Here is a 27,714-nt window from a genome sequence, read left to right on the forward strand (position 1 = left end):
AATAGATAGTTCAGAATACCTGCTCCAGAAGCAGTCCAGAAAAGAAAGTGGCCATCTATCCAGAAGGGAGAGTCAAGGAAAGGGACGCGACAGTGTCACGTGGAAAGAGTGACAGGGAAAACATTCTAGGTGATAGCATTTCAAGGCAAGAAAGTATGAAACAACATGATGTTTTGGGAGATCTACAATCCATTTAGAATTCCTGGAGAATTCCTGGAGGGAGAGGACAACAGATAAAGCTACTGGTGAGGTCAGCAGGAGAGGTTTGTCTACCACTCTAAGGCACTGAGACCTAATTCCAAAGGTTATCACGAATACAGGAATATCATAAGCAGTAGGGGTGTGGTGAAGTGGGATATGATCCAAAATCAGACTTGCTGATTAGAAATACCACCTTAGCAGTAGTGAGGAAGGATAGGTTTAGAGCGTGAGCTGGAAATAGAGAGACAGATTAGGAGGTGACTGCAATCAGCCAGGCAGGAGATTATGAGGGACCCATTTAAGGCATTAGTAGTGGACACAGAAAGAAGAATTTAAGAGCACTGCAGAACTTGGAGAGGCACTAGACGTTGGGAATAGAAAGGAAGCAAGCTAAGGATCTCTTCAAGGTTCTTGACTTATAAAATCAGGCCACAAAAAGATGGGTGGGACAACAGAGATGACAGTAAGTTATTTTTGGAGCATGTTTCATTAGAGATAGGCTGACTTCCTGGGTAAAATGTCCCATACTTGACAATGTGGGGTCTTTACTTACTAAGAAGTTTGAAGCTCACAAGTGTTAGTGGAAGTCATGGATGTGAATGAAGACATGGAGGGAAAGGACAAATCCAAGAACTAATGGGAGGACTCAGCACAGAACCTTGAGGGATCAATCACAGCAGGAGTGGGAAGAGGAGGAGCCGGAAGAGAAGAGCAGTGATGACATGACCATAGAGGCAGGAAGACACTCATCTGGAGCCACATCACAGAAACAAAGATGCCACACCTTTCCTGGACTGTCATCTGGGAAATTCCTACTCATTTGTTCTTCAAAGTTCGACTCAAGCACTTCCTTCTCTGGGAAGCGTTCCTTGACTGCTCCCTTCCATGTAAAGCCTGTTTCGCTTTGCTGCCAACTCTTTCTTGTGTACAACTTGAACTTTAAAGAAAGCACCCCTTCATATCCTTCTGTCTGAACGCCTGTCTTAACGCTTGGCCGTAAGCACCTTGGGGGTCCTATACCACATTGCTGACCAGAGGGCTTGGCCTGTAGAAGATGCCTAATACATATTTGCTGAGTGAAGCACTGTAGGAAACATTGGGTATCATTAAGACTTCCACAGAAGAGCCACTGCAAAATCTGTGCCAACTGTGGACGCTTCTAGAACAGAGACTTACTTTCAGTTTTCCAAATAACCCATGTTGGTCTTAATGAAAGCCTTCCTATTAATTACTTTCTGAAGTCCTAATCTTATTTCAGAGGCCAATTACATCTTCTATGAGTATATTTTCACCACCAACCTAGAGATCAAACCACCAACAAAGCCCCCGAGTCCTGAGTTAATCATCCTTCTATACAAACTGTCTTATGCATATTTTTCTTATTGCACAGACCAAACATGTTATAATGATGGGCTCATCTCTGTGTCTTACATCAGAATGATGAGACTATGAGCTTTTCGATTGAAAGACCAATGTCTTGAAGATCTGTGGCTCCAGCAGTTATCACAGCAGACAAGCATTTGGTAAGACCTTGGGATAGGGAAGAGGAATTAGATGGTGCCTTGATTTCTGGCCATCAAACGGGCCACCATCAGAGGGCACTGGCAGCTCTATCAGGCTGAGATTGCTTGAGGTGTTCCCGCAGTCTGAATCGTAGGCTGTTTGCAATGGAACTATAACTCCAACCCGGACTTCTGCATTTTTCCCAGGCAGCAGGATAGGGGGTGCATGCTCTTACTTCCAGATCAGCTTCTCTGCTCTGATTGCCTTAACTGGATTTTAAACTACTCTCTCTGTCTCCATGCTAACTTAGAGCCTGTTCTCCTTACCACATCAGAGGTGTGTCTAAGAAACAGTTCTGCTCAAAGCATGTTATACAAGTTTTTCACAATTGCCTCAACCTGCCTTTACAGTTATATATCTGCCACCAGTCCTGGTTCACCACCACCCTGTCAATACAAAACTCTCTGCTGTTTCCTGAATAGACCACAGACACCCCCATGCTAGTGCTCTTAGCTCAGGCTGTTTCCTCTTCTGCAAATTCCCTTCTCCACCTCTAAAAGTTCTAACTTGTCATGCAAGGCTCTTGTATTATTTACTTGATAAAGAGTTCTCTAATCATCCAGGTAGAGTTTTTTCTCTCTGCTCTGTGTTGCAGGCTTTTAAGAATGTACCTCTATTATGGCTTATCACACTATTCATATTTTTTTTTTACTTATTCCTCTTCCATAATTTAATATTCTTTGAGGGCAAGTATCAAAATCTTCAAGGAAATCTACAGGCTGATTACTTGCAATTAAAAATGTCTGGGCCAGGCATGGTGGCTCACACATGTAATCCCAGCATGTTGGGAGGTCGAGGGGGCGGATCACTTGAGGTCAGGAGTTTGAGACCAGCCTGGCCAACATGATGACGCCCCATCTCTACTAAAACTACAAAAACAAATTAGCCAGATGTGATGGCGGGTGCCTGTAGTCCCAGCTACTTGGGAGGCTGAGGTGGGAGAACCTCTTGAACCTGGGAGGTAGAGGTTGCAGTGCCGAGATGGTGCCATTGCACTCCAGCCTGGGTGACAGAGCGAGACTTTGTCAAAAAAAAAAAAACAGTCTGGAAAGATAAAGGTCCTGACATAGTCACTAAATATGCCCATGAGGCCGGACTAGATCTTAAGGAAGCTCTCCTACTTGGAGTGGCAAGACAGAAACTTGCAGGTACATTATTTACAGATTAATAAAATCCTTCAGTGGCGACAGAAACTTGCAGGTACATTATTTACAGATTAATAAAATCCTTCAGTGGCTCAAATTTATCTATGCTTAGATTGCAAACAGACAGCATTTGATTCACAGTCCTGTCTTCCTCATCCACAATATACATTACTAAATATCGTGAGAGGCAGGGGTCTGTAGGCCCTCCAGATTAATTTTATTTGCTGTTTTTGGCCTATAAGATAAAAGTCAAACTCCTAAGCAAAACATCCGGGGTTATTATACCTTAGATATACCATGTTGTTGTATATCCCAGGCTTTTACAAACACTGTTCCCACTGCCTCCAATCTGTGTACCTTCACCCAGTCCCGTTTTTCCCAGCAACCATTTAGTTCATCTAGTATACTCCTATGTCACCTTTACAGTTTCACTCGAACCTCACCTCTGTGATGCCCACCCTCACTTTCATAAGAAGACTTGGGCTTTTCCTCTCTATGCTCGTGGTGTTTCTGAATACTTCTGATACTTATAGTTATAAATCACTATAATTGTCTGTTTCCTTACTGTTTTCCCTTTGAGACTGTAGTTGTTGATTGTAGGTTTTGTATCTTATCTCCATAGCTTTAGAATATGACACAATGTCTGTTTATTATTTACAAGCTCACATGTTGTAAATAATAAATAAATAAATGTTTTATTCCTTCATTCAACAAGTACTATTTACCAAAATATTCATCCATGGGTTTGGTTGGTTTAACTTCTAGTAGCTGAGTTCCCCTGGAGGTGGGCACAAAGTAATGTACAAATAGAACACAGAAATCCAAACAGATGTCATTAGGGAAGCTTGTGTGCAGATAGAAAGATCATAGCCACTAAGATTGTGCTCTGGATAATAATGCCTCATCTCCAGAGAGGCAGGACAGTCTGAGTCAAAGGAAACTCTTCTTAGGAAGGGTCTAGAAAATCATGAAGACATCTAGAACAAGAATGAAAATGGAAGTCAAAATAAAAATGGAAGTCCTATTCTACAAAATGAAACATTAGTGGAAACTCATGCATGTGTTCCAATCATCATCAGAAGAATGAACTTCAAAAGTTCATAAATCTTGAATTATAACTGCTCTGTAACCATACAGGAGAGAAAAAATACCATGTCATAGTGGGAGGTTGTTGGAGCCACAGGAAGTGGCTCAGTAGATTGGGTGGTAGACAAGACTGAATGTAAGAAATCTGTAAGAAGCTGGGCATATTAGGCCATTCATGCTTCCCAGAAGCCAGTTCCCCAGAAGCCAAGCAGATACCAGTGCCATGTTGTAAAGCCTGCCAAACCATGAACCAATTAAATCTCCTTTTCGTTTTTTTTTTTTTTAAATAAATGAGCCCGTCTCACAGATTACAACCTGATGTACATTCCAGTGCCATGCTTGTACCTTCTTTACTCATAATGGAAGGCAAAACAGAAGACACTTCATAGGGTGAAAGCAAGAGCAAGATAGAGCATATGTGTGTCGGGGTGGGGGTGGTGTCTCACTTTACAACAACGAAATTTTGCCAGATCTCACTCACTATCATGAGAACTGCACCAAGCCCTGGGGATCTGCCTCCATGCATGACCCAAACACCTCCCATCAGGCCCCATCTCCAACATTGGGGATTACAATTCAACATGAGATTTGGGCATGGACAAATACCCAAACTATATCATTCCACTCCTCTTCTCCACCCCTCAAATCTCATGTCCTTCTCATGCTGTGAAATACAATCATGCTTTCTCTATAGTACCCCCAAATCTTAACTTGCCCTGGTATTAATTCAAAAGTTCCAAATCTAAAGTCTAAGTCCAGAGTTTCATCTGGAGATAAGTTCCTTCCACCTATAAGCCTGAAAAGTCAAAACTATTTACTTCCAAGATACAATGTGAGTACAAGCATTGGGTAAACATTCCCATTCCAAAAGGGGAAAATTGGCCAAAAGAAAAAGGCTACAGGCTCTACGCAAGTTTGAAACCCAGCAGGGCAGTCAATAAATCTTATAGCTCCAAAATAGTCTCCTTTGACTCTATACCCCACTTTCTGGACACAGTGGTACAAGGTGTGGGCTCCCAAGGCCTTTGGCCAGCTCTGGTCTGTAGCTTTGCAGGGTTCGGTCCCTGTGGCTGCTCTCATGGGTTGGAGTTGCATGTCTGTAGCTCTTCTACACTGAGGGTGCAAACTGCCAGTGGTTCTACCATTCTTCAGTCTGGAAGATGGTGGCCCTCTTCTCACAGTTGCACTAGGCAATGTCCTAGTGGGGATTCTGTGTGGGGACTCCAATGCCACATTTCCTCTCTGCACTACCCGAATAGAGGTTCTCTGTGAGGGCTTGCCCTGATAAGCAGCTTAGACACCCAGGCTTTTCCATATGTTCCCTGAAATCTAGGTGGATGGTGCCAAGCCTCCACCACTCTTGCACTCTGTATACCTGAAGGCTTAACACCATGTGGAAGCCAGCAGTACTTATGGCTTGCACCATCTGGAGCTGTTTCCTGAGCTACTCCTGGGCCCCTTTGAGCTATGGCTAGTGCTGGAGCAGCCAGGATGCAAGGAGCATTGTCCTGAGGTTGTGCAGGGCAGCAGAGCCCTGGGCCTGGCCCACGAAATCATTCTTCCTTCCTAGGTATTTGATTCTATGATGGGCTATCTCAAAAATCTCTGAAATGCTTTTAAAATTGTTTTCCTATTGTCTTGGCTATTAGCACTTGGCTCCCTTTTATTTATGCAAATTCCTCTAGCAAGTGGTTTCTCTGCAGCCTCTTGGATTCCTCTCCAGAAAAATGCTTTTTTTTTCCCTGCCACATGGTCAGGCTGAGAAATCTTCTAAACATGTATGCTCTGCTTTCCTTTTAAATATAAATTCAATTTTAAGTCATTTCTGTGCTCTGGTATCTGAACATAGGCTGTTAGAAGCACTCAGACCACATCTTGAACCCTTTGCTGCTTAGAAATGCCTTCCTTCCTTCAATCTAGATACCTTAGGTTGTCACTCTCAAGTCCAAACTTCCACAGATTCCTAAGGCGTGGATACAATACAGCCAAATTCTTTGCTAAGGAATAAAAGGGTGACCTTTGTTCCAGTTCCCAATAATTCCTCATTTCAGTCTGAAACCTTCTCAGCCTGGATTTTATTGTCCATATCACTATTGGCATTTTGGTCACAACCATTTATTTAATGGGTTTCTGAAAATTTGCAAAGTTTACCTCATCTTCCTGTCTTCTTCTGAGATGTCCAAACTCTTCTAACATCTTCCTATCACCTAGTTCCAAAGCTGCTTCCACATTTTTGGGTATCTATCTTTATAGCAATGTCTCACTTCTAAATATCAATTTTCTGTATTAGGCCATTGTTGCATGACTCTAAAGAAATATCTGAGACTGGGTAATTTATTTTTAAAAAAGGTTCAGTTGGTCCACGGTTCTGCAGGTCATACAAGCATGGTTCTGGTATCTGTTTGGGTTGTGGGGAGACCTTAGGGAGGTTTTACTCATGGTGGAAGATGAAGTGGGAGGAGGCACTTGGCATAACGAAAGCAGGAGCAAGAGAGACAGTAGGGGGTGGATAGGTGCCCCACTTTACAACAACCAGATCTCATGAGAACTTGCTCACCATCATAAGGACAGCACCAAGTCATGATGAATCTGTCTGGATGAACCAAACACCTCCCACCAGGCCCCATCTCCAACACTGGAGATTGCAATTCAACATGAGATTTGGGCAGGGACAAATATCCAAACTATATAACTGGAGAAGCCTCTGTCAGAGTTTTGAGATAGGGCTGACAGCAGAGACTATGTCCATGTCAGTATCCCTGGCATTGAGTTCATAACAAAGGCTCAAGATATGCTTGTTGAATTGTTAAGTCATGATTTTTTTGCCATGGGCCCCTTGGTGAGGGAACTGAAACCAATGATTAGTCCCAAATCATTTGAGAAGGGTAGAGGAAAGCAAGAATGAGGAGAGCCTGAAACCACACTAAGAATTTTAATGTGAATGCAAACCTTATTACCTAATGAGCTAGAGGCATACATTAGATGCAGAAATATCAGCCTTCTTCTATCCTGAGCTGAACTTGCAAATTTTTTTAATCTTAGGACTTTTATAACCTGAAATGGGTACAACTATTAAATCCATATCTAGGGTCATTCAATTTTCAAGGTGCTATTTTAGCTTACCAAAAGTTAATGTATGCCCTCCCCTCCCACATTCCATCTGAGAAGTATATCTGTTAGATTAAGATACTTTCATCAAGGTCACTAGACTGCTTGTCAAAAGCCTTTTAAAGTCAGTCACTCTAAGAATTATAAATAGCTTTGGCCTCAAACATGATTGTGTTGAGGGAAGGGAGGGAAGAAAAGGAAAAGAAAGGTGACAGTTTGACAGTTGACTTTTTTTTTTTTTTTTTTTTTTGAGACGGAGTCTCACTCTGTTGCCCAGGCTGGAGTGCCGTGGCCGGATCTCAGCTCACTGCAAGCTCCGCCTCCCGGGTTTACGCCATTCTCCTGCCTCAGCCTCCCGGGTAGCCGGGACTACAGGCGACCGCCACCTCGCCTGGCTAGTTTTTTTGTATTTTTTAGTAGAGACGGGGTTTCACCGTGTTAGCCAGGATGGTCTCGATCTCCTGACCTCATGATCCGCCCGTCTTGGCCTCCCAAAGTGCTGGGATTACAGGCTTGAGCCACTGCGCCCGGCGGACAGTTGACTTTTTAAAAGCCATTGCCATATTACAGGTTTGAATTGCTTTTTAAATTTTTCTTTCCCATGAGTTTGAGGTTTATTGGACACGTTGATCTGAATGGGCATGGCCCCATGTTGAGAAAGTTGTGGGAGACGGTTGGTGTTTTTCTTGGTTGTATGTTCATATTGTTCTTCCTGTAATGGTTAGGGGTATTTCTCTTGAAGAACTATTAATAGTTTTTATTTTTAAATCTTGTAAACAGTTGTACATAAATGATGGTGTTTCCCTCCGTAATAATTACGTATAAGCTTTGTGTTAAAATTTCACTTGACTTCTTAGTAGAGTGAGACATTTTTCAAACTGAATAAAAATAACAACCATTACTGAACACTAACTATGTTCCAGGTACTGGACTAAGCCCTGAGCATACACCTATTGCTTGCTGCTTATAATAACAAATGAATAAAATTCTACCTTTGGTCTCCATTTACAGATGACAGAAGTAAGACTTGGAGAAATTAAGTAAGATAACCAAAAGTTAACTCAGACCTCATTCTATTTGATGCCAAAGTTTGTGCAGCATATATGGCATCTAGATCACAAACTCAAGTATATATGAAATAGCTCATTTTTAATAAAATTAACTAAAATTGTTCTCATAGTCTATTTTGCTAGAGTGGTGGAGATTTCAACTGAAGTCACTACTGGGACTTGCCACACCATAGAGTTGTGCTGAATTCCTAAAGTTAGTTATAGGGAGTGCCACATCATCTGAGATGTAGTCATTGGTCCTTGGTCCACTGGGTACCATTGAGAATCTGTTCCAGACTGTGTGATCCTTTCCACTACCACATACCACCTCCCTGGGGTGATATTCTGCTACTGAGAAATGCCTGGGCCCTTGACCCTCTTTTTGGTTCAGGAGACATAGCTCCCTCTTCCCAAGCTTCTGAAGTTATTCTCTCTGTCCTGCATCCTCAGGATAACAGTAGTATAGTTTCTTCAAGAAGTTCTCAAATGACAACAACAACAAAAATCTCTTTTAAGTATCTTTTGGTTTTCCACTCTAAAAATCCTAGAGGCTGAGCAGTTCTAAAATTCCAGTTGTGAGATAGGAAAATAAAGGAAGAATTAATAAGCTAATATTCCACAAATTATTCTGCTATGTGCCTTCTTTCTTTAGGTTTACCAGATAGTTTGGTCTGAATGGGGATGGTCCATTGACAGAGCATAATGATCTTTGATTATTGTGTCTTTTCCTTGCAAATCTATTTTCTAGTACCCACTGCCGGAAATGGTTGTATTTCTTATAAATCATGGTTTATTTTTATTTCATGGACATGGTGAGTCATATAACAGACTACATTTCCCTTTCTGTAGGTTTTTTGGAGACATTTTGATCAGACATGTGTCTGTGTACTCTGATATTCTTACAACCTACTTTCTAGACGAAATTGTATAAAATAAGAGAGATTTTTTAAATTTTATTTTAATTTTTCATAGGTTTTTTTGGGAACAAGTGGTGTTTGGTTACAAGGATAAGTTCTTTAGTGGTGATTTGTGAGGTTTTGATTTGGTGCTTTTTTTTTTTTTTTTTTTTTTTTTTTTTTGAGATGGAGTCTCGCCCTGTCACCCAGGCTGGAGGGCAATGGCTCTATCTCAGCTCACTGCAACTTCCGCCTCCCGAGTTCAAGCGATTCTCTTGCCTCAGCCTCCTGAGTAGCTGGGATTACAGGCACGTGCCACCACGCATGGCTAATTTTTTGTATCTTTAGTAGAGACAGGGTTTCACCATATTGGCCAGGCTGGGGTTTTGGTGCTTTTAAAATACTATGTATTATTATGTATGTCAGGACCTGGGAGGGGAGATACCTAATGAAAGTGGTCTCTTGTTTGGTCTCTTCTTAAAATTTCAACTTTTCTCTTTTGAAAACATCTAGTTTCCAGGTTTTTATGTTTCATAAAGAAATATGGCATTACTACTAATAATAGTACTTGTTTTAGACCTGATGTTACAAATATGAAAACAAAACAAAACAAAAAAGCACACAAAAAACCTTTGTGTCTCTTCAATTTGTTTTTCTTCGATGGAATTTGGGGAAGAAGGTTGCAGGTCAAACCAAGGAAGTGGAGCTGGGGCCAAACTGCAGCAAGCAGAGCTCAGTGCGGATCTGCATGCACTCACACTTCCTCAGCCCCTAGGCAGCACGGCAGACCTGAGCTTCCCCACCCTTCAGGACTGGAGAGAATTGAATTTATTTCTATTTAAGTTCCAGTAGGTTGCCATGCTCTCTGTGGGCACTCAATAAATATTGACTCAATTGCGTGTTGCCATGGGTTATCTTCCTTTCTCTCTTTTCTCTCCCCAGCAACTCTGGCTGGTTCCTTGGGTTTTTAAAAATTATATATATATTTTCAGTGTTTCATTTGTTTTTATGTCGTTGGTTTTCAGTGTTAGGCCTCTCTGTGTTCTAAATATTACTTCTTTGTGTTTGTTTTCTCTGTCTGGGTCTTGCCTCACAACTTGTCTCCGAATCTGTCCTTCTTTTTTTCTTTCTTTGAGACTCTCTCTGTTTCTATATTCCTCCTTTCTATCTCTTTACATCTCTCCCTCTGTCTCTTTTTCTCTGACACTTCCCCATACCCCTTTCTATACTTCTGCTTGTTCCCTTCCAGAGCTGTCATGAAATCACTGCATTTTCTCAGGAGAAATTGAGCACACTAAAAGATTTGTATAAGTGCTCAGAATAATTCATTTCATGTTTTTCTTTTTCTTTGAAACAGCAGTTTCAGTCCCCAAATATAGGAACCTGGGAAAAGTGGATCAGTATCTCTGCTGCCCATAACACATTTTAAATCATACAGAGTGATTGAATCAGCTCTCCTTTGGGTTTTCTATTTGCCTTCTGCCCAGACAGGATTGCATTCCTCTGCACATTCTGACACAAATGCAGTGACATTTCACCAGGCAACTATTAGCCTAGAGGGAATACTCAGCTTCTCCCTTCCGCTAGTGTTTTAAACCTCATTCCAATAATTTGGCCTAAGATGTTGGCACAGAAATACTGGTTGCAAAAAGTCCTTGGAGACTGATGCTGACTTTCTGCCTTCTATGTCTCAATTTTAAGGACTAAAATGAGACATGGGTTTGTAATTGTTTCCCTTCAGCCACTTTCTGGTTAAGATCTGAAGGGTGTGATCAATATCCCTGGGGTTTGACAGGTTACTCTCCTGCTGTTGACATTCAAATTCTCTAAACATCATTTGTGCCTAGAAAGGTAACAAACTAATCAGTACTTAGGAAAGTATATGGAAGATTGAACTTTTAAAGTGGTATGGGTAGACTATAAAAAAGGCCTGTGTCCTTGTTTTAGGAGAAGAATACAATTTCTTTTTTCTTCTTTTTATTTTTTAATTTTATTTTAGGTGTAGAGGTACATGTGTAGGTTTGTTATACAGGTAAATTGCACATCACAGAGGTTTAGTGTACAGTTTATTTCTTCATCCAGATAATCAGCAGAGTACATGATAGGGAATTTTTCAAATCTCTTCTTCCTCCCACCCTCCAACCTCAAGTAGGACACAGTGCCTGTTGTTCTTTTCTTTATGGTCATATATACTCAATGTTTAGCTCCCACTTATAAGTTAGAATGTGGCATTCAGGTTTCTTTTTCTGCATTAGTTTGCTTAGGATTATGGCCTCCAGCTTTATCCATATTGCTGTAAACGACATGATCTAGTTCTTTTTATGGCTATGTAGTATTCCATGTTGTATATCCATCCATGGGCATTTAGGTTGATTCCATGTCTTTGCTACTGTATATAGTGCTACAATAGACATAAGCACCCATGAGTCTTTATGGTAGAATGATTTATATTCCTTTGGGCACATACTCAATAATGGGATTGCTGGGTTGAATGATAATTCTGTTTTAAGTTCTTTGGGGAATCATTGCAGTGCTTTCCACAATGGCTAAACTAATTTACATTCCCACCAGGAGTGTATAAAGATTTCCTTTTCTCTACAACCTTGCCAGCATCTGTTGTTTTTTGACATTTTAATAATAGCCATTCTGACTGGTATAGATGGTATTTCATTGTGGTTTTGATTTGCATTTCTCTGCTACTTAGTGATGTTGAGCATTTTATAATATGCTTGTTGGCCATGTGTATGTCTTCTTTTGAAAAGAGTCTGTTCATGTCCTTTGCCTGCTTTTTAATGGGGTTGTTTGTTTTTTGCTTATTAATGTGTTTAAGTTCCCTATAGATTCTAGATATTAGACCTTTGTTAGATGTGTAGTTTGCAAACATTTTCTCCCATTTTCTAGGTTGTCTGTTTAGTCAATTGATAGTTTCTTTTGCTGTGAGAAGCTATCAATTGAGTAAACAGATAAACTGGAGAATGGGAGAAAATATTTGTCCAGTTTTGTTTTTGCTGCAATTGTTTTTGGTGTCTTCATAAACTATTTGCCAGAGCCTATGTCCAGAATGGTGTTTCCTAGGTTATCTTCCAGGGTTTTCATGTTGTGAATTTTATATTTAAGCCTTTAATCCATCTTGAGTTGATTTTTGTATATGGTATAAAGATGGGGTCCACCTTCAATCATCTGCATATGGCTAGCAAGTTATCCCAGCACCATTTATTGAATAGGGAGTCCTTTCCCTATTATTTGTTTTTGTCAACTTTGTCAAAAACAAGATGCCTGTAGGTCTGTGGCTTTAATTCCGGGCTTTCTATTCTGTTCCATTGGTCTATGTGTCTGTTTTTGTATCAGCACCCTGCCCTTTTGGTTACTGTAACCTTGTAGCATAGTTTAAAGTCAGGTAATGTGATGCCTCCAGCTTTGTACTTTTTGCTTAGGATGGCCTTGGCCATTCAAGCTCTTTTTTGGTTCCGTATGAATTTTGAAACAATTTTTTTCCAATACTGTGAATAATTTCATTGGTAGTTTGATAGAAATTGCACTGAATCTGTAAGTTGCTTTGGGAAGTGTGGTCATTTTGACAATATTGATTCTCCCTATCCATGAGCATGGAATGTTTTTCCATTTGTTTGTGTCTTCTCTGATTTCTTTGAGCAGTGTTTTGTAATTCTCATTATGGAGATCTTTCACTCCCTGGTTAGCTGTGTTCCTAGATATATTATTCTTTTTGTGATGTTGTGAATGGGATTGCATTCTTGATTTGGCTCTCAGCTTGGATGTTGTTGGTGTACAGAAATGCTACTGGTTTCTGTACATTGATTTTGTATCCTGAAACTTTGCTGAAGTTGTTTATCAGATTTAAGAGCTCTTGGGCAGAGACTATGGGTTTTTTTAGGTATAGAATCATATCATCTACAAACAGATATAGCTTGACTTCTTCTCTTCCTATTTGGATGCCTTATATTTCTTTATCTTACCTGATTGCTCTGTCTAGGACTTCCAGTGCTATCTTAAATAGGGGTGGTGAGAGTAGATATCTTTGTCTTGTTCCAGTTCTCAAGGGAAAAGTTTCCAGCTTTTGTCCATTGAATATGGTGCTGGCTATGCGTTTGTCATAGATGGCTCTTATTATTTTGAAATATGTTCCTCCAATGTCAAGTTTGTTGAGGGTTTTTAGCATGAAGGGATGCTGACTTTTATGGAGAGCTTTTTTGTACCTATTAAGATGATCATGTTGTTTTTGGTTTTAGCTCTTTTTATGTGATAAATCACTTTTTTTTATTTGTGTATGTTTAACTAACCTTGCATCCCAGGGATAAAGTCTACTACATCATGGTGGATTAAGCTTTGTTGTGCTGCTGGATTTGGTTTGCTAGTATTTCATTGAAGATGTTTGTATCTATGTTCATCAAGGACATTGGCCTGAAGTTTTCTTTTTTTGTTGTGTGTCTGCCAGGTTTTGGTATTAGGATCATGTTGGCCTCATAGAATGAGTTAGGGAGGAGTCCCTCCCCCTCAGTTTTTTGGAATAGTTCTATAGAATTGGTACTAGTTCTTCATTACAGACCTATGGAGGTCATAGGTTTGTAAGTCTGGTAGTATTTGGCTGTGAATCCATCCGGTTCTGAGCTTCTTCCTGTTGGTAAGTTTTTTATTACTGATTCAATTTCCAAACATGTTATTGGTCTGTTCAGAGATTCAGTTTCTTCCTGGTTCAATCTTGGAAGGTTATATGTTTCCAGGAATTCATATATTTCTTCTAGATTTTCTCGTTTGTATGCACAGAGGTGTTCCTAATAATCTTTGAGGTGTTCTTGTGTTTCTATGGGATCAGTGGTAAAGTACCCCTGGTCATTTCTGTTTATGTTTATTCGAATCTTCTTTCCTTTTTTCTTTATTAGTCTAGCTCATGGTCTATCTTAATGATTTTTTCAAAAGTCCAACTCCTGGAGTCATTGATCTTTTGTGTATTTTATTTTGCATCTCAATTTCCTTTTATTTTGCTCTAATTTTGGTAATTTCTTGTCCTTTGCTGGATTTGGGATTGGTTTGCTCTTGTTTCTCTAGTTTCTCTAATTGTGATCGTAGTTATTAATTTGAGATCTTTCTAACATTTTTATATGAGTGTTTAATGCCATAAACTTCCCCCTTAACACTTCCTTAGTTATGTATTTTGTTTCTTTGTTCTTATTACTTTCAAAGAATTTCTTAATCTCTACCTTCCTTTCATTATTTACACAAAAGTCATTCCGAAGCAGGTTGTTTAATTTCCATAAAATTGTATTGTTTTGAGTGATTTTCTTAGTATTGATTTCTATTTTTATTGTGCTGTAGTCCATGAGTGTGGTTGGTATGATTTCTGTTTGTTTTTTAGTTTGCTGAGAATTGCTTTATGTCCTATTGAATGGTTGATTTTAGAGTATGTGCTATGTGCAGATAGGAAGAATGTATATTCTGTTTTGGGGTAGAGTGTTCTGTAGATGTCTGTTCAGTCCATTTGATCAAATGTTGCGTCCACATCTTGAATATCTTGGTTAGTATTTTTGCCTCAATGATATGGTTAATATAGCCATGGGGTGTTAAAATTTCCTAGTATTGTTGTGTGGTTATCTAAATCTCTTCATAGGTCTGTAAGTACTTGCTTTATGAATTTGGGTACACCTGTGTTGGGTGGATATATACGTAGGATACTAAGATCTTCTTGTTGGATTAAACACTTTATAATTATGTAATGCCCTTCTGTCCTTCTTTTTTTGTTTTGTTTTCTTTTGTTTTGAGACAGACTCTCACTCTGTCACCTAGGCTGGAGTGCAGTGGCATGATCTCAGCTCACTGCAACCTCTACCTCCCAGGTTCAAGCTATTCTTATGCCTCAGTTTCCTGAGTAGCTGGGATTACAAGTGTAAGCCACAGCACCTGGCTAAATTTTGTATTTTTAGTACAGATGGAGTTTTACCATGTTGGCTAGGCTGGTGTCGAACTCCCAAACTCTAATGATCCTCCCACCTTGGCCTCCTAAAGTGCTGGGATTATAGGGGTGAGACACCACGTCTAGCCTCCCTCTTTGTTTTTTGATCATTGTTGGTTTAATGTCTCTTTTTTCTGAAATTAAAATAGTTACCCCTGCTATTTTCTGTTTTCCATTTGCTTGGTAAATTATTCTCTGTTCCTTTACTTTGAATCTATGGGTGTCGTTCTCTGTGAGATGGATCTCTTGAAGACAGCATATAATTGGGTTTTGCTTTCTTATTCAACTTGCCACTCTGTGCCTTTTAATTGAGGTATTTATTCTGTTTGCATTTAAGGTTAATATTGATATGTGTGGCCAGGCGCAGTAGCTCACATTTGCAATCCCAGCACTTTGGGAGGCCGAACGGGCAGATCATGAGGTCAAGAAATCAAGACCATCCTGGTCAACATGGAGGAACCTTGTCTCTACTAAAAATACAAAAATTAGCTGGGTGTGGTGGTGCACACCTGTAGTCCCAGCTACTTGGAAGGCTAAGGCAGGAGAATACTTGAACCTGGGAGGCAGAAGTTGAAGTGAGCCAAGATTGCACCACTGCACTCCAGCCTGGCGACAGTGAGACTCCCTCTCAAAAAAAAAAAAAAAAAAAAAAATTGATATGTGTAGGTTTCATCCTGTAATCATATTGTTAGCTGGTTATTATGCAGACTTGATTGTGTGGTTGCTTTATAGTGTCAATGGCTTATATACTCAAGTGTGCTTTTGTGATGGCTGGTAACAGTCTTTCCTTTCCATATTTAGTACTCCTTTAGTGACAGTGCAAGGCAGTAACAAATTCCCTTAGCATTTGCTTGTCTGAAAATGATATTATTTCTCCTTTGCTTTTGAAACTTAGTTTGGCTAGATATGAAATTCTTGGTTGGAATTTCTTTTTTTTTTTTTTTCAAGAATGCTGAGGTTGGGAGAGGTAGCTCATGCCTGTAACCCTAGCGTGAGGTGGGTGAATCACCTGGGGTCAAGAGTTCGAGACCAGCCTAGCCAACATGGTGAAACCTCGTCTCTACTAAAAATAAAAAAATTAGCCAGGCATGCTGCTGGGCACCTGTAATCCCGGCTATTCAGGAGGCTGAGGCAGGAGAATCTTTTGAACCCAGGAGGTGGAGGTTGCAGAGAGCTGAGATCGCGCCACTTCACTCCAGCCTGAGTGAAAGAGCAAGACTCTGTCCAAAAAAAAAAAAAAAAAAAAGAATTCTGAATATAGACCCCCAAGTCTCTTCTGGCTTGTAGAGTTTCTGCTGAAAGTTCCACTGTTAGCTTGATGGGATTCCCTTTGTAGGTGACCTGCCCCTTCTCTCTAGCTGCCTTTAACATTTTTTCCTTCATTTCAGCGTTGGAGAATCTGATGACTATGTGTCTTGGGGATGGTTGTCTTGCATAGTGTCTTTCAGGGGTTCTCTGCATTTCCTGGATTTAAATGTTGGCCTCTCTAGTGAGACTTGGAAAAATTTTATGGATGATAACCTCAAATATGTTTTCCAAGTTGCTTGCTTTCTCTCCCTTTCCTTGGGATGCCAATGAATTATAGATTTGATCTCTTGGTATCTTTACATAATCCCATATTTCTCAGAGGTTTTATCCATTCTTTATGGTTTTTGCTTTATTTTTGTCTGATGGAGTTATTTCAGAGAAGCAATCTCTCAAGCTCTGAGATTCTTTCCTCAGCTTGGTTGATTCTGCTGTTAATACTTGTTGTATTATGAAATTCTTAAAGTGAGTTTTTCAACTCTTATTAGTTCAGTTTGATTCTTTCTTAAAATGGCCATTTTATATTTCATCTCTTGTATTGTTTTATTATTTTATTTAGATTTCATGGATTAGGATACAATTTTATTCTGAATATCAATGATCTTCATTTCTATCCATATTCTGAATGCTAGTTCTGACATTTCGGTCACTGCAGCCTGGTTAACCACCTTTGCTGGGGAACTAGTGTGGTCATTTGGAAGTAAGAAGACATTTTTGCCTTTTTTTGTTGCTGTTGTCAGGGTTCTTGCACTGTTTTTTCCTCATCAATGTGGGCTGATGTTTCTTCAGTCTTTAAAGTTGCAGTCCTTTGGATGGGCTTTTTGCTTTTACCTTTTTTGGTGCCCTTGAGGGTTTGACTGTGGTTCTTGGTGAGATTAGACAATTGGCTTCAATTATAGTCTGCTCCTGGGTCTTAGAAGAGACCCCTCCAATTACTGTCTCTATGACTGTGTTTCTTTTGTTGGGTGTTCTCGTCCACAGGACTTCCTTAGGCAGAGTATGCAGTTAGCAGACAAGCCATTTCCTTGCTGGGTTGGCCCTAATATGTTGTTTGAGTGTTTCTCAGGGAAACACAACGTTGCATCTGTCTACAGAGTTTAGGCAAAAGCAGAACCACTGAGCTGGAAGCTCTAGCAGGTGTGGCCTATCTTGCTATGAGAGGCAGGGGTAGGTGGGGTTGCCCACCCTGCCATCTGGGTGTTTCCAGGGCAACAGGAAGCTGCACCCCCAACAAATTTAGACAGAAGTGGAACCTCTGAATTGGAAACTCTGGCAAGCATTACCCACTTGGCTTCCAGTGTTACAGATTCGTAGGGTCACCCATCTTGCCATCTCAGTGTTTCTCAGGACGATGGAAGGCTTTGCCTGCTATCTGAGTTCAGGCAGAAGAGGGTTTTCTGGGCTTGAAGATCTAGCAGGCATTGCCCCCCTTGGCTACCACTGGCATGGGTGTGTGGTGTCACCCACCCTACTGTCTGGGTATTTCTCAGGACAACAGAATGCTGCACCCTTGGCTGAGTTTACGCGGAAGTGGGACTGTTGGGCTGGAAGCTCTAGCAGGCTTTCTCCACCTGGTTCAGTGGTGGAGGTGGGTGGGATTGCTTGTTCTGCTATCTGGGTGCTTCCTGGGACAGCAGGAGGCTATGGCTGCTGGCCAAGTTCAGGAAGAAGCAGCACCACTGGGCTGGAAGCTGGTACTGTCCAATGAGGTGAGGATAGATCAATCTTATTTCTCCCAGACACTGCATCTGTGGCCTCTATTGGAGCTATGGTGCCAGTGCTGGTCTGCTTTGGGGCCAAAGGCTTGTAGAGACCCTCTTGGACTCAAGAGTTGCCTCCGCAAAATGACCAGGTGGCTCTCTACCTCATTTTATTATCACAGATGGGAGTGTGGGGGGCCAGAGGGATTCTCCCATTCCCGGTCTTGCACTGGTCCCTGTGGAGAGTGCGAATCTTCTAGGGGGCTCTCACTCACTCACCCTCTACTATGTGGGAGAGGTTCTCCTGGTTTCACACTAAGCCAAGATAGGCTGGTGTCCAGCTTTGCTTTTCTCTGCTATGTGCCCCCTGCTGCCTTGATGGATCCCAGTGTGGTTTCTCAGATGTTTGGCCTGCAGGGTCAGTGTTCACTAGCCCTTTTGTTCCCTCTCTGAGAGCAGCACACCTGAGTGGCTTCTAATCTATCATCTTGGGCTCTCTAATCTCTTTTTCTTTGAGTTCTCATTATTGAGGGCCTTACATGTTCCAACCACTTTATGCAAAATATCTCAACCCTTCCAGGAACCCTAAAAGTTAATATGATGATACCCATTTTGTAGATGAGGAAACTGAAGCTAAGAGAAGTTAAGTAACTTGACAAAGGTCATACAAAATAGCACAGTTGAAACTTGTTGAACGTGAGTATTTTTATGTTCCTGAGGGCAGTTTTTATGCCTAGAAAAAAACCTATTTAACATAACTTTGGTGCAAAATTAGTGTTCAATTTATTTAAACTCTTGTTCTTAAGGTTTTATGTTAGTTTATAAATCTTATTAATACATTCATAAATATAGCAAATTTTATAATTACTTTGAAGGAAGATTTCACTACTTAATTAAATTCCTTAAATATTTAAGCACATTTATTAGTGTAATATATTTTTATTTTCTTTTTAAGTATACCAGTTAGGCAACTTAAGAAACTTCCCAAGAACTTAAGTCACTCTTATAATCCTAATAAATTAAATTTATAGATGTGATGAATCTGAAGTTCTCTTAAATGTTCCAAGTAAGATTTTAATCTGAAATTACAAGCCTAAAGCAATTACTCACTCATTTTAGCTTGGAATTACAATGTTGACCTGTTATTATAAAAAGTCCGATTTTCTTAAATAATACTAGTAACTAAAATTCTAATAGGCACATATTTCTAAATAAAAACATTTTAGAGTTGTGACTTTGACATTTTCATGCTCTATAATACTAAATGTTGCCATCATTAAAAGATCAGAACATGGCCAGGCACATTGGCTCATACCTCTAATCCCAGCACGTTGGGAGGCCAAGGTGGGTGGGTTACTTGAGGTCAGGTGGTCAAGACCAGCCTGGCAAACATGGTGAAACCTCGTCTCTACTAAAAATGCAAAAATTAGCCAGCCATTTTGGTGCATGCCTGCAATTCCAGCTACTTGGGAGGCTGAGGCAGGAGAATCATTTGAACCCAGGAGGTGAAGGTTGCAGCGAACAGAAATTGTTCCACTACATTCCAACCTGGGCGACAAAGCAAGACTCCATTTCAAAAAAAAAAAAAAAAAAGAAAAAACAAAAGGATCAGAACACAATTATATCATCCCCAGTAATTTTACCATCCTAAGTAATTTTGAGACACTTAGGTGTAATGCTGTTGTTTGGGACACCCTGATTCTTATTTATCTGTCTCAGTGCCCTCTGAATTAGACAAAATTCTGATAACCTCCAAGATATCCACCCCCTGGTATACACGAGCTATGTGATCATCTCCCCTGGAGTGTGATCAGAAGCTGGGAATATCATGGGTTATAACTCCCATGATTATGTTACATTATATTGCCAAAGGTATTTTCCAGATGCAATCAAGTCTGCTAGTCAATTGATTTTGAGTTAATTAAAAAGGAAACTTTCCTGGGAGGGTTTGACTTAATCTGGTAAAACCTTAAAAGAGACAAAAGAGACAAGCAGGAGCAACAGCAGCAGCAGCATCACCACTTTCCTGCTGACTTAGAAGATGATCTCAAGCCTCAATTGAGACCACAGCCCTGGCTGACACTTTGATTTCAGCCTAATGAGACCCTGAGCTGGAGACCAAGCTAATGCATACCCAGATTCCCACAGAGAAATTGTGAGATAGTAGATCTGTGTTGCTTTACATCACTACATTTGTGGTGATTTGTTAGGAAGCAATAGAAAATTAATACACTCTCTAACTGGGGTGATCTTATCATCCGTGCCCCTTAAATTCAGTGGATACATGTAGAATTCTGTCCACTTACAGAGATTGGAAACCACATACAGGCTGCTATAGAATTTTGCATCATTTTCTGGCTGAGATATTTAGGTGTCTTTCTATGTAAAAGAACTCCATCATGTTTCTAGATTATCACAAATAGGAGCATGAGGGGAATCCTCTATATTTGTTGTATGCTTCCTTTATTTGGAACACAACTCTTCTAGATACTAAAATCACATCCCATTGAATTCTGTATATTTTTGGTACTTTGTCTAACTATTCCAAGATCATTTTCCTGAAAACACAAGAGCCAAAATTTGTCTCATTCTGAAGAGTTAGACTCTTTTTACTTCTTTTAGTGACCAGGAATAAATTCTGAGTTTTGAAATAATATTGAGATTTTTTATTGCTCCACTTCATTATGAGAGCATTCTAAAGCTTCTCTGGGTTGGACTTTGGAGGTTCTCTGTGGTTGCTCTGAAGCAATAGTAGTCATATTCTAACATCATTACTCACTCCATCTATAAACAAAGTGTAATACTCCATCAGATGGCTTTTAAGTCCATCTGTGCATTTATTCATTAAGCTTTTAACAGTACAATGATAATTAACCCATGTATGTACATAACACTCTAAGAAGGATACAAAGAATAAAATATACCATTTCTGTTCCATAAGACTTTATGATCTAGTTGGAAACAAGATATAGATGCAAAAAATTTTGCATACAAAATAATACGGGTTAAGTGATACATGTATTATGTAATATGACTGATACAAAATGTAAATGGAGATAGAGATGAGAGTAAGTTTAAAAACTTCGTGGAACAAGAAGTGTTTTAAGCTCATTCATTTATTCATTCAACAAGTATGAATTTAGAAACTTTAATGCGTCAGGCACTGTGCTAGGCTCTGAGGGCCCAAGAGTAAGGTGCAGTCACTCCCTTCATCCAGCTCACAGTCTAACTGAGGGAACAAAAAAAAAGGGAAAAGAAAAGAATAAAGATATACAATATGATAAATGCTATTACAGTGTTTACATGTTGTACAGTGTTGTACAGTTTACATATTGTACAGTGTACAACATGCCATGCAAAACAAATGGAGAGGGGAATAATGCTGGCAATGAGGATGGGAGGAAGCATATGGCAAAGGAGCTTTCAAAGGGGATATTCTTGCTGAACCTGATAGAAAAAATAATACTGTCTTTTTGTGACCATTTCTTATGCTCCAATAATGGCCCTAAGCGCTTTTATACTAATAAACCACATATGATCTTCACAACAGCTTCATGTGATCAGAGATTGCTAAAGACTGCATATTTGTCTCCCCCATACCTACCCACCAAATTCATATGTTGAAACCCTAATCTCCAGTGTGATGATATTTGGAGATAGAGCTTTGGGAGGTCATGAAGGTGGGTCATGAAGGTGGGACCCACATAATGGGATTAATGCCCTTTTAAGAAGAGACAAGAGAGAGTTGGCTTCCTTTCTCTGTTTTCTCCACCATTTGAGGATACAATGAGAAGACTGACATCTGCAAACCAAAAAGAGGGACTCACCAGACACCAAATCTGCTGGCACCCTGATCCTGAACTTGCCAGCCTCCAGAACTGTGTGAAACAAATTTCTGTTGTTTAAGCCACTTAGTCTGTGATATCTTGTTATAGCTTCCCAAACTGACCAAAACAGGGATACAATACCAATGGGGAGTAGTTCCTAAAGAAGAGACTGAAATCATTGGACCACAAACTCATCATCCCTCTGCCTGGGACACCATCTCCCCGATACCACAAGACTCACTTCCTCGTTCATTCAGGTTTCCATGTAAATGTCATCTTATCAGAAAAGCTTTCCTTGATCAACCTGTCAAAAGCACAACCTCTCTCCTTTCTCTCTTCTCTCCACTCCCCCATCACTCTCTGCATCTTTACTCTGCTTTAGTTTTCATCATGGCAATTATTAGACATTTTCTATCTCCCCTAACTAGAATAAGGGTCTCATGAGGACAGGAGTTTTTGTACTGTTCTTTATCTCCAACGCTAAGCACAGATCCCAGCACACACTGGATGCTCAATAAATATGGTTGAATTCATGAGTGAATGAATGAAATGGCTTGCCAAGGTCATACTGTTGGTATATGGTGGAGCTGGTCCTTGGATCAAAATTTGTTTGACCCTATTGACCCAGTTCTTAAATACTTCTTATTGCTTCGAAGGAAGAATAAGTTAACACTAGAGACAGATAAGTTGCAACATAGGGGATGTGAGAGGGAGGGTCCTGAAGATGAAACTTCAGTTTCAGTTTGAGACCAATAATGAAACATCTGGAAGTCGTGGAAGAGAAGTCTATATTTTTCCTTTGGCCATGAAGAAAAACCTTACTGAGTGGGGTTAAGAGCCCTTCAAAGTACTAATGGTGAGGGCTTGAGACCAGTGAGAGGGGAAAGGACATTTATATGGACTCTAATAACACTTCGGATCTTGTTGCACTTCCATTGAAATTCTACAGAATACTGCTATCTCAAAGGGACTAAGTGGAGAATTTAGTAAATATTTTCCTTCCTGGCACTTTTCATGCATGACTTGGTATAGTCTGTAAAAGGCTTTAGCTTTAGGTTATGGTCTGCTTTGATCTCCAAGCTCTTTTGCTGATTTTCTGCATGTTGCTGGTTATGCTTATTACAGTTCTTTCTTTTCTTTCAACCCAAATGTGTGTAATTTGTCCTATTGGTAACATTCCTGCATCCCCCATTTTTGGTGGCATGAGGAAGGCTCAGGTTTCTAAATCTATAGTATTTGATATTTTTTATGGCATGGGAAATAACTGAAATTTGCTTCCTTGCAGTGCAATTCTAGGTTCCGATATGATAGATTTGTTTATTGCTCCTGTCTATACTTATTTTTCAACAAAGTCTCTAAATAATTTTTCTCTGTATTTAAATTTCAAATTCCTGACATCTTCTCTGTGGTGCATTAGAGAATATAAAGCAGATTTTAAAAATCTGTTTTGCTTGTGAGCTGGCTGATTTATACTAGCTGTTATTTTCTAGCTGAGTGGTTATGCTGTTTCATAATATTCCAAAACTCATATTCAGACACAAACTGTAGACCAGAATACAAACAAGAGCAAAAAGTAGAAAACTATTTTCTTTCTTCCATTATGTTTGGATATAAGATTCTATTTAGATCTTTCTGAGTAACTCAAAATAGGTATGGGTAAAGGCAGCTTCATCTGTGTTTGTTCCTGACTGGAGAGCAAGGAAGCAATAACACTGTTTCTGTCTTTCATTTTGGTGTTAAAGCGTGCAAAGCTGTGGGAGTTGACTATTTGAAAATCAGCATAAGAATACAACGTACACTAGCAAGATTTCTCCTGGCCTTTCTCTAAGCTGAGTTTCCAGGAGCAGAGAACAGCCCCAACAAGCCCTCCTAGCAGAAGTAGCAGTCATGGTCGTGTTGCAATAGGCACCTCACAATCATGAAGGGGCATCAAAGTGATGGCCTTTTATGAATTCGGGCAGATCCAAAGACTCTGAAAAACCACCATTTAAAGGATAAATAATAGGCTTCTAGAGACAATTAAAGAGAGGGTTAGGGAAGTTCAGGAACATCAAAATGTATCTATGTAGATCCTATTTTTTTCAGCCTCCCAGGCATTTTAAAAATTGTATGTACTTAAGGTATACAACATGTTTTGATATACATTTGCATAGTAAAATTACTACATTCAAGCAAATTAATGTATCTATCATTTCACATAGTTATCTTTGTGTGTGTGTGTGTTAAGAGCACCTAAGATCTGTCTTAGCAAATTTCCAGTATACGATATCATTAACCATAGTCTTCATGCTGTAATTTAGATCTCTAGACTTATTTATCCTACATAATAGCAACTATGTTCCCTTTAACCTACGTCTCCCTGTTCTCCATCCCATCTCAGGCTTTTAAATTCATCTGAGATGTGAAAAAAAGCACAATCTATGCTAAGAAACTAGGCTTTGGTTTGTGAATTTGGGGATCTTTTTTTTTTTCTGATGGAAAAGACTGTGGGGCATAGGATGTAGTTGTGCTGTTGTTTACCATAGATTTATGCAAATTAGAAAAAGATGCTTGTTTCTTTGGGATTCACCTTCCCTCTCCTCTGCTTGGCACCCTGCTGGTATGAATAATGTGCGTAGCAATTTGCAGCAGCCCCGAGATAGGGTGGGCCATAGCGCACAGCAGGAGTGTAGTAGGTTTTTTAAAAAAGAAAGTGCATAAGAACAGCTGAATGTATGTGGTGTTAAAGATTTCCCCCCTTTTCATGCCCCAATGGCTTAGATTTATCTACTATACCTAGATATATGCTAACTAGCTATTTAGGGACGGGCAAATTAACCCCTCAAATTTAAATCCAGTACCAGTACCTCAGTTGGATTTCCACTTAAGATCGTGCTCTGTTGGGAGGCCGAGGGGGGCGGATTGCAAGGTCAGATCAAGACCATCCTGGCTAATACGGTGAAACCCCGTCTCTACTAAAAATACAAAAAATTACCCGGTCGTGGTGGTGGGTGCCTGTAGTCCCAGCTACTAGGGAGGCTGAGGCAGGAGAATGGCGTGAACCCGGGAGGCGGAGCTTGCAGTGAGCTGAGATCGTGCCACTGCACTCCAGCCTGGGCAACAGAGCCAGACTCTGTCTAAAAAAAAAAAAAAAAAAAAAAAAAAAGATTGTGCTGTGTTTTTGTTGGCTTATATTTTATTTAATTTATGTTAATGATAAATATAATTTTTATTTATCTGTTGGACAAATTTAGTATAAAATGCAAAGGCAACCTAAAATTACATATAAATATTAACGTGACTCACATTCAGAGAAAATTAAATGACCAAAAGAAAAATAAAATAAGAATCGTGATGACAATTGGACAATACATCAATGTTCAGATTAGGTTTCTATACTAGGATAGTGTTTAATTCTTTTCATATGGCTTATGATCTATAGTTTTCTTCTTGCAGTGATCAATATGTTAGATAATTGCTGATACAACATCTCGGTAAAACCTTGAGCTAAGGAGAACCATCAGATCTCTGACTTCTCTTGAAGGCCCCACGTGTCTGTGAGGATTTGTTCTTAGGCTTCTTCCCTTGGGTCAATTTACTGTTTTCCACTGTTAGGAGCCACTTTCCATCTTACTTCATTAGTATCATTGCTCTTTTCCTGTCCTTCATCTCCAAATGTTACTCTTGACTCTTTCTGGGTGACTTATTTAACTAAAGTACATGAAACATGCATAAATGCTTCATGTCTTTCAGCAACTTCATTTGGCGTTTCCATGTTGCACCACTTCAGTTCAGCTCAATTCAATGATTACAGCTTAGTCTTTTATACACAGACCACTAGACAAGGTCCTGCAGAAACAACAGAGTGAAGGAAGCATAGACCCTCCACTCAGTGAGCATTCAACAGACAACAACAAAAGTAATAATAAAAACTGCCATTTATTTAACAACACGCATTTTGTTTCAGGACTCTATATTCATTTTCTCTTTTAACCCTTATTTCTGACACCCCTGTAACATAAGTATTCTTACCATTTTGCCACTGAGAGCACTGAGGCTTATAGAATTAAGTGGTCCTCTTAAGATCAGAAAGCCAGTAAGTGACGTGAAATTTGAAATGACCCCCAAATCTATCTTCTAACCCCTGGAAACTAGTGGAGGATGATTAAAAAAAAAAAAAAGTGGACATCAAAACAACTCTAATACAAAATACTGGTCCATTAACTTATGCTACAATCTACTGTAAGTATCACCCCTTCCAAATTCTCTCTTGTGTACGTTATCTTGGTAAATGGCATAATCATCCACTCAGCTGCCATGGTTTGTCTAATCTTATCCTAACCAGTTACTTTGTCTTATCAGTTTTAGCATTTAAATATTTATCTCCACAGACACTATGTTTTCTTACTGTAACAGCCTGTTCTCACACACAGTCCTCCCTGACCTATCCTTCATGGTACTATGAGATAAATTGTTTTTTATCATGTTTATATGAAAACCCTTTTAATCACTCTTCTTAGGACAAAGTCCAAACTCCTTAGGCTGGCATAAAAAGCGCTTCAAGATACTGCTATGGTTTTTCCTTCTGGTTTTATCTCTAGAGTTACCTGCAGGAGCACCCAGTTATATATTCATAGGAATTTTTGTTTTGTTCCTTAAGTACCTTAAACATAATAAGCCCTCTTACTTTCTCCATACCTATTGACATGCTGTCCTCTCTGGAACCTGATTCTTGAGTGCAGTTGCTTTTACTCAACTTGCAAAACTCTGCTTCACCTTCTCCAGGCTGGGTTTTCCTGACTCACACACTACCTGGCTGTGTTAAGTGACACTCCTTTGGATTTCAAGTATAACCTTCAATTCCACTGTCATAAAAGTCATCCCATTCTGGGTCAACCTGCAGTGCCTTTGTTGTCCCTGGCCTTAGACCATGAGCTTCCAGCGCGGGGACTAACATTCATTACACGGGCACTCAATTAAGGATTGTTTAATGAAAAAATAAAGACACAATAGTTTCCAAGTTATTTCTATTTGATTTTGGAATGCATTTCCTGAATTCCCATTTGATATAAACACACCAACTGCAGATGCCACCCTCAGACCTACAGTTAGATATTAATAAAGCAGCTAGAAACATTTCAATGAATTTTAAAGGCTCAACACTTCTAACACTGCTCTGTTTCTCAGTTCTTGCTACTCTATTCTCTCCCTCATTCACTATAATTGATAAAAGTCTATCTTAAGAAAAAGAAAAGAAAAATTTCTCCATTTTTAAAATAGGAGGACATCAAACGATCTTTACTGCTGCCCCAAGGGTATGGAAATGGTCAGTGTCATATAATACACCCATTTGTAGTTTTAGATCAGACACCCTCTAGGGCAGGAACTGTGTTCTTGATACAGTCTGCTTGTTTTAGAGCTTGTAGACTTGCATAGCATTCTTCTCTAACAACAATCATAAAAATAGCATGGACTTTCTTGTAATCTTAGTCATAAGATAAGGAAGGAAAGACTACAAAATTATGCCAATTTAAGATCATTGATGGAGATCTTAAAAGGTCCTAACAAATGCTTTATATAATATGGAAAACCCCGTAAGAGAGACATGTGCCACGAGTCTTAGGAAAAGACATTTGAAATTGCACTTCGAAGTAGTAATGCTATACGGAAACAAAATCTTTACTATGAAATCTCACTCAGCTGAAAGGGGAAATCCATAGCAGGGCTGAGTTAATGTTGAAAGGGCTTCCTAGACCAGCTACTTACCTCTTTATAATTATCTAGGAATAAATACTTTGGGACACCTATTATGTAACCTCTTGTGAAAGATACGCAGAGGTGAGGTTGTAAAATATGGAGTTTCAGGGGAAAAAAATGCTTTGGAGGAAGA

The 27,714-nt window shown here is 39.6% G+C and overlaps 1 protein-coding gene across 3 annotated transcripts in view; it reads right to left on the reverse strand.

Annotated features, from left to right (window-relative positions):
- Window positions 1–27,714, reverse strand: part of PTGER3 (prostaglandin E receptor 3 (subtype EP3)) — a 211,258-nt gene that overhangs the window by 25,820 nt on the left and 157,724 nt on the right. Inside the window, exon 8 of one of the 3 annotated variants that reach the window (XM_011977624.1) lies at window positions 19,481–19,536. The exons of the other annotated variants lie outside the window; for them this stretch is intronic. Coding sequence (XP_011833014.1) covers window positions 19,481–19,536 — 56 coding nt within the window. Of the gene's footprint in view, window positions 1–19,480; window positions 19,537–27,714 lie in introns of those variants that run through there. 3 annotated transcript variants of the gene reach the window in all.

The sequence above is a fragment of the Mandrillus leucophaeus genome, unplaced genomic scaffold (genome assembly GCF_000951045.1).
Source record: "Mandrillus leucophaeus isolate KB7577 unplaced genomic scaffold, Mleu.le_1.0 Scaffold103, whole genome shotgun sequence".
Taxonomy (NCBI): Eukaryota; Metazoa; Chordata; class Mammalia; order Primates; family Cercopithecidae; genus Mandrillus; species Mandrillus leucophaeus.